General features: G+C 44.1%; 1 protein-coding gene across 1 annotated transcript in view; it reads left to right on the top strand.

Moving 5' to 3' along the window:
- The first annotated feature begins 1,986 nt into the window (after positions 1-1,986).
- Positions 1,987-8,086, top strand: part of nagk (N-acetylglucosamine kinase) — a 32,166-nt gene continuing 26,066 nt past the window's right edge. The window contains exons 1-3 of the mRNA XM_068028687.1: positions 1,987-2,067; positions 2,889-2,987; positions 7,349-7,490. Coding sequence (XP_067884788.1) covers positions 2,002-2,067; positions 2,889-2,987; positions 7,349-7,490 — 307 coding nt within the window. The 5' untranslated portion in view covers positions 1,987-2,001. The remainder of the gene's footprint in view (positions 2,068-2,888; positions 2,988-7,348; positions 7,491-8,086) is intronic.

Raw genomic sequence — 8,086 nt, 5'->3', positions numbered from 1 at the left:
ATAGCCAGGGAAAGATTAGGGACCAAAGTAGCAATCTGTGTGTGGAGTCAGAGGACGTAGGTGAGGTTTTAAATGAGGTTTCTTTTGTGTTCACTATGGAGAAGGATGATGTAGATGTATCGATCAGGGAGGGAGATTGTGATGTACTTGAACAAATTAGCATTGAAAGGGAGGAGGTATTCGCGGTTTTAGTGGGCTTGAAAGTTGATAAATCCCCAGGCCCATATCAGATGTATCCCAGCTGTTATGTGAACCAAGGGAAGAAATTGCAGCGGCTGTGACAAGTTTTCAAATCCTGTCTGGCCACAGGAGAGGTGCCAGAGGATTGGAGGACAGTGAATGTGGTACCATTATTCAAGAAGGATAGCAGGGATAAACCAGGTAATTACAGGCCAGTGAGTCTAACATCAGTGGTAGGGAAACTATTGGAAAAAATTCTGAGGGGCAGGATTAATCTCCACTTGGAGAGACAGGGATTAATCAAGGATAGTCAACATGGCTTTGTCAGGGGGAGATTGTGTCTAACAAATTAGATTGAATTTTTTGAGGAGGTGACTAGATGAGGGTAAAGCAGTTGATGTAGTCTACATGGACTTCAATAAGGCATTTGATAATGTCTCACTTGGGAGATTGGTCAAGAAGGTAAGAGCCCATGGGATCCAGGGCAATTTGGCTCCAAAATTAGCTTAGTGGCAGGAGGCAGAGGGTGATGGTCGAGGGATGTTTTTGCGATTGGATGCCTGTGACCAGTGGGGTACCGCAGGGATCGGTGTTGGGACCCTTGCTGTTTGTAGTGTATATTAATGATTTAGACATGAATATAGGAGGTATGATCAGTAAGTTCACAAATGACACGAAAATTGGTGGTGTTGTAAATAGTGAGGATGAAAGCCTTAGATCACAGGACGATATAGATGGGCTGGGAAGATGGGCAGAGCAATGGCAAATGGAATTTAATCCTGAGAAGTGTGAGGTGATGCATTTTGGGAGGACTAAAAAGGCAAGGGAATAGGCAATGGATAGGACCCTAGGAAGTAGAGAGGGTCAGAAGGTGTACTTGTCCATAGATCACTGAAGGCAGCAACACAGGTAGATAAGGTGGTTAGGAATGCATATGGGATACTTGCCTTTATTAGCCAAGGCATAGAATATAAGAGCAGGGAGATTATGATGGAGCTGTATAAAATGCTAGTTAGGCCACAGCTGGAGTACTGTGTACAGTTCTGGGCACCACACTATAGGAAGGATGTGATTGTACTGGAGAGTGTGCAGAGGGGATTCACCAGGATGTTGCCTGGGCTGGAGTATTTCACCAATGAAGAGAGACTGGATAGGCTAGGGTTGTTTTCCTTAGAGCAGAGAAGGCTGAGGGGGGAACATCATTGAGGTATGCAAAATTATGAGGGGAATAGATAGGGTAGATAGGAAGAAACTTTTTCCCTTAGCGGAGGTGTCAGTAACCAGAGGGCATAGATTTAAGGTACGGGATAGGAGGTTTAGAGGGGATGAGAGGAAAAATGTTTTCACCCAGAGGGTGGTTGGAATCTGGAACGCACTGCCTGAAGAGGTGGTAGAGGCAGGAACCCTCACAACATTTAAGAAGTATTTAGATGAGTATTTGAAACGCTATAGCATACAAGGCTATGTGCCAAGTGCTGGGAAATGGGATTAGAATAGATAGGTGCTTGATGGCTGACACGGACACGATGGGCCGAAGGGCCTGTTTCTGTGCTGTATAACTCTTTGACTCTATAATATCTCTCCATCACATGTCCAAGCATCCCACAGTGGTTTATAGTGGGAGCAGAGGAAAAGATGTCGAAGGAATACTTTTAAATGAGAGGGAGGAAAAAAAATTAAAGGCGAGTTACAGGTTGTCGGGGGGCGGGGGGTGGGGGGGTGGTGGGAAGAATATGGACCAATGTCAAATAATAGAGCTTCTCATACATTGAAACCGAAACCAATTTTAATTTCACTCTTAGAGGAGCAACTACCTCGAACATGGTGCTGATTGCCGAGGATGGGACGATCCTGGCCAAGGTAGATGGTCCATCCACCAACCACTGGGTAAGGAATAGTTTCTTTGCCAATTAGGAACATAGGGATTGCTGAATGAGAGACGGTCCATCTCGTTCAGCCTTTGCCGTGCCGATAGTGATGCAATGCAACGATAATGGAATTGTTGAATAATCATGGCAGTCGATTTTTATCAATTAGTCTACAACAAACCCAGACATGAGGTGAAGAAAACTCCCATTGATGGGGAGTTTTAGAAGCCATAGGTCCAAAGTCCGTTGTTTCTCCCAAGTATATTACACTTACCACGTCATGTCTCAAAATACTCGCATACTTCATCCCAAAAATGTTACTTTCTGAAAGAAATGAATCTACTTTTCATTTGAGTAAATTAATGCAAACTTCTTCCTCCATCCTTCTCGGTAGTCTGTTCCATAGATTGACCACTCGATTGCTGAAGTATTGTTTCAGCAGATTAGTTTTGTTAAGAACATTGTCGACTCACCTAAAAACAAATCACATCATCTCTCGACTGTCTCTTTCCAGTGAGGATACAATTTACATAATTGCTGCACATAATTCAGTCCCTCCGTTCCCTCAATCTCTTGTTATGCTCAGCAGACATAAAGCAGTTGTAAAATGGCATGAGGAGTTGTTCAATTCCCAGTAAGAGTTTTGCCCTTTTTTTATAGATGAGGTGGTCGGCTGCCTGGGAGGGACGAGGGTGGGGGTGACAATTGACTGTTTGGAGCAGAGGGGGTTGGGGCGGGGCAGACGGGGAGATTTGTTGATGGGGTGGTTGGTTGGAGGAGGGAGATGTGGCATGTGATGATTTTGCTGATTTTGGCCTCTTTGTGTTTAACCCTCCACAGCTGGTTGGGGTGGATGGATGTTTGGCAGCCATCAATGAAATGGTTCAGGAAGCCAAGCGGGCAGCCGGGTGTGATCCAAGAGTACCGCTCACGTCCTTGGTAGGTAAACTGTAGCTCTTTATAGAGCTCAAACCCATCCAACACTAATTCCACTTTTTCAGTACTGCTCAGAATACAAGGAAGCAGCAGCTGTCCGATGGGTGAACTCTCCCCTCTCTGGCCCTCCTTTCTGTGTGTCACTTGTTAATACTGCACTGCAAGTACTCCAAAGCTGCAAACATTTTCACTGTACATTGCGGTGTGTTGAAATCAGCACAGAATCTGCTACTTGAACACATTCCTTCCCAGGAAGCTCCGCAGACTTTTCCTGTTACAAAATATAAGCTTGTAAAACTCAACCTTGAGAAATAATGATGAATTTTTATAAAATATTGTGAAGGCCACAGTTGGAGTGGAGAGTTATCTCAGTGTAGGAAGGATGTGGAAACCATAGAGCAGAGTCAGTGTCGATTCACCAGGATTGTACCAGAAATGGGGAACCTTTAGTTCCAAGAAGACACTAGGACTATTTCCTGTGGAGCAATACTTTATTTTTCATATATATTTGTCTTTAATTGTGCAATTGCTGGGACAATTGGACTTCCCTGATAAGCCAATGCAGTGTCTGAGCTGTTGCTGTTTGCGGTGATCAAAGAGGCTATACAAAGTTCAGACTGAAATAAGTTGCAGGGAGAGATAGGCAGCAAAATGCAAATAAATAGTTGTTGGGAAATGGCAAAGGAGAGGTGGTGGAAGGGGCTCGGTTTCTGTGCTCTAGCCATGATTTGACCTTGGCCTTAACTTCCTGTTATTGTCAGGAAGTTATCATTGGGAAATGATGGGAAGGCGAGGGCAAACAAATAGAAAGCAAGTTTGCATATACTTGTCTGTTCAGAAGCTTTGGAGGTGGGATGTGCGATTTCCTGTTTAAGGTCTTCGGGTTGTGATTTGTGGAAACCTACCTTTGAGCAGGATGCATGATGAACCTGCCCATTCGAAGATCTCGAGGGGAAGGGGCTGTTTTGCTCTGAAGGTCTTGGCCAAAGCCTATGATTCGCTTTGTCGGCCGTCGCAAAGCATGGATAAAGCTTGCTTGGAGGTCCAAAGAGAGAGACTCTGCCACCTATACCTGGTCTGGTTCCAATACCATGCCAACGTGGTCATCTCTTAACTGCCCTCTGAATTGGCCAAGCAAGACACTCAGTTCTCTCAAAACTGCTACAAGGAATAATGACTACTGTGGTTCAGGAAGGCCCACCACCATCTTCTCAGGAAAACTAGAAATCTCCTAACCTTCTCTGCTGTTAGAACAGCCTCAGCCTATCCAAATCCTGAAGTCCCTCATTGCTGGTGCCATTCTAGTAAATCTTCTCATCAAATAGAGATGGGCAATCAATGTTGGCCTTGCCAAATCCCAAATGAGGTTTTTTTGTTTTATTCTTTAATGGGATGTGAGCATGTGACGATGTGACAAAGCCAGAATTTATTACTCATCCCTAATTGCCCTTGAGAAGCTGGTGGTGGTGATCTGCTGCCTTCAGCCGCTGCAGTCCATCTGGTGTAGGTACACCCACGTGCTGTTAGGAAGGGAGTTCCAAGATTTTGATCTAGTGACAGTGATGGAATGGCAATATAGTTCCAAGTAAGGATGGTGTATGGCTTGCAGGGAAACTTGCAGGTGCGGTGTTCCCACCCTTTTCTTGAGGGGATAGAGGTTGCAAATTTGGAAGATGCTGTTAAAGGAGGCTTGGCAAATTGCTGCAGTGCATCTTCTAGCTGGTACACACTACTGCTACTCTGCGCCGGTGGTGGAGGGAGTGAATGTTGAAGGTGGTGGATGGGACACCAATAAAGCGGGCTACTTTGTCCTGGATGGTGTGGAGCTTCTTGAGTGTTGTTGGAGCTGCACCCATCCTGGCAAGTGGAGAGTATTCCATCACACTCCTGACTTGTGCCTTGTAGATGGTGAACAGGCTTTGGGGAATCAGGAGGTGAGTTACTCGCCGCAGGATTCCCAGCCTCTGACCTGCTCTTGTAGCCACAGTATTTATATGGATGGTCCAGTTAAGTTTCTGGTAAGCCCCAGGATGTTGATGCAATGAATAGAATCTGACAATTTAGTGCAGAAAGAGGCCATTTGGCCCATCATGCCTGTGTCAACTCTTTGAAAGCTATCCGATTAGTCCTATTCCCACCCCTGTTCTTTCCCCATAGCCCTGCACATTTTTTCCATTTCAAATATTTATCCAATTCCCTTGTTAAAGTTAATATTGAATCTGTTTACATCACCCTTTCAGGTGTTGCACTGCAGATCATAATAACCTGCTACATTAAAAAAAAAAATCAGACTTCTCTTTTTGCAAGTTACTTTAAGTAGCTGTGGTTTCTGCCCCTGGAAACAGTTTCTCCTTATTTATTCTATCGAAACCCTCTAAACCGTTGAACACCTCTGACAGATCTTCTAACATCCACTGCTGTAAGAATAAGCCCAGCCTATCCACATAACTGAAGGCCTTCATTGCTGGTACCATTCTAGTAAATCTATTCTCCCAGGCCTTTGCAATCTTCCTAAAGCATATCACCCAGACTTCAATATTAAAAAGAGGGCCCAAAATTTGAGAGTCGCCTTTGGCTATTAGAGGAAGGAGAATTTATCAAATGGGAGGCCTTGATTTAAAAAATTATTTGCTGAGCGAAAAGTCCATTGCTGGTTCAATATTTAAGCTAAGCCAGCAAAAGTACAGCAAAACAATAATTACATAATATAGCAGGTACTTCTGTTTTCAACTGACAAGAAATTGCAGTCATCAATGTTTTTCTACTTGACAACAGGAATGCTGCGAGAGAAATTGTTTCAGTCCATATAGAGAGAGACTGAGGAGATGGGAAGTTGCGGTTGTAGCCCTACAAATACAAAGAGGGAATGGGTTGCTGGGTCTGTTATTTTTGTCCCTTGCCCCTAAAAAAAAAAACAACCTGGGTATCTTGTCTCCCCTTGTTGACTTCTGTGCGCTGCTTATTTTGTTCCCTAGCTCCTGCAAGGCACACACAAAAATCCTGTGGTGGTGTAAGGAAGGGGTTAATCAGACTATCCTGACATTTGCTAATGTTATAGAAGCAAAATATTGCAGCTGCTGGAAATCTGAAATAATAGTATGTTTGAAATACTCAGCACGTCAGTCAGCATCTATGGTAAGAGCAACAGAGTTAACGTTTCGGGCTGATGAACTTTCCTCATAACTGCAGAAAGTTAGAGATGTGATAGGTTTTCAGCAAGTACAGAGGGAGGAAAGAACAAAAGGGAAGGTCTGTGATGGGGTGGAACGCAGGAACGATTAACTGATAGAAGGGATGATAGTGCAAGACAGAAGGGGGTGGTAATGGGACAAGTAAACAAAAAATGGGTCCAGAGCTGAAGATAATGGCAGAATCATTAGCAGCAGCTGCTATCAGGAGAAAAAAACATGGAAGCAGCGTTTACAATTCCAAATTGTTGGATAATATGATAGTACATGTTCCAGGAAGTAAAAGCATATATAATAGAACAGATGTTACGGTATTGATCAAGTTAACGATAATCAAGTTAATTGAATTTGACTGAACTTCCATAACTTAAAATGGTAAAATTCTGAATATAATTTTCCGACCACAATATGCAACTAAACACAAAAATAATTTAATCCACATGATTAAATGATCATGCCGATGTAATTGCTCTCTGTTTATAAGGCTTTTTGTTACTCGGATGGGTTTATATTGATGGTGATGAAGTGCCATATAAGTATCCCAGTAGCACTGGAGATCTAGTTTGTCTCGAGTCTTGATCCTGTCGTCGGGTCTTCATTTACAGCTGAACATACGTTTGAACGGGACGGAGGAGGGGGAGAGACGGCTCCGGAAAGGGGCATACGTTTTCTGCCTCTGCCACCATTTCAGGCAGTGAGTTCCAGACCCCCACCACCCTCTGGGTTAAAATAAAAATGTCTCCTCAACTCCACCCTAATCCTTCCACCTAAGAGTCATTATGGTACAGTAGGAGGCCAAATGGTCCATTGAGTCCATACTGGCTCTCTGTCGAGCATCTGTGCCCCCTGGTTACTGACCACTCAGCTAATGGAACTAGGTCCTTCCTATCCAATCTGTGTAGGCCCCTCATAACGTTATACAGCCTTCTGACTCAGGCAAGAGTGCTATCCATTTCCTTCATCCCACTATTGGCAGCCATGCCTCGCTGCTAAACTCTGCAATTCCCTCAGCCTCTCTACCCTTCTTTACTCCATTAAGACTAACCTTGAAACCTACCTATTTGACAACGTTTTTGGCCTAACGTTACCTCCTTTGGCTCAGTGTCTGATTACGCTTCTGTGAGCCACCGATGTTAAGTTTTCTAAGTTTATCTTTGCATTGGCTGCAATTTTCAGGGAATGTCTCTGAGCGGTGGGGAGCAGGAGGAAGCAAACGAAAAGTTGATACACCAGCTGAAGGCGAGATTCCCAAGCCTGAGTGAGAACTACTGCATCACTACAGATGCAATAGGAGGAATGGCAACTGCCACTGACATGGGTAAGATTCAATAGAGCCAAGCTCATTTTAAAGAATTTATATGACAGGGAATGGAGTGCTTTCCATTTCACCCAGTGGTTGCATTTTAAAGCTCGCCCTCTACTCTGTCCTGTCAATGTGCCTCACCTTGAGCAGGCTGGCATTTATTGGCCATCCCTAGTTGCCCCGATAAGGTGGTGGAAAGCTGCTTTGAACCGCTAGGAGCGGTTTGGTACAACTGAGTTTCTTGTTATGCAACTTTTAGAGGGTAGTTAAGAGTCAAACATGTTGTTGCGGGACTGGAGTCACGTTAAAGCCCAGTAAGGAGAGCTGATTTCCTTCCCAAAAAGGGCATCTGTGAACAAGTTGGGTTTTTACAGCAATTCGGCAGCTTCATGGTCACTTTTACTGACACCAGCTTTTTATTTGTCAGAATTTTAAAAACGAAATTCAAATTCTCAAGTTGCCATTTTGGGATTTGAACTCTCATTCTCTGGATTATTGGTCCAGTAACGTTATGCTGCCATGTCTCTATTTGTCTGGATAGTTGCAAGGGACCTCATCCCAGGCACAGGGCAGAGCTGCTTGGGACGGTGAATGGTGCTTGAGCCAGCTGA

The sequence above is a fragment of the Heterodontus francisci genome, chromosome 1, assembly GCF_036365525.1.
Source record: "Heterodontus francisci isolate sHetFra1 chromosome 1, sHetFra1.hap1, whole genome shotgun sequence".
NCBI classification, from domain to species: Eukaryota; Metazoa; Chordata; class Chondrichthyes; order Heterodontiformes; family Heterodontidae; genus Heterodontus; species Heterodontus francisci.
This window is presented reverse-complemented; position numbering and strand designations above follow the sequence as displayed.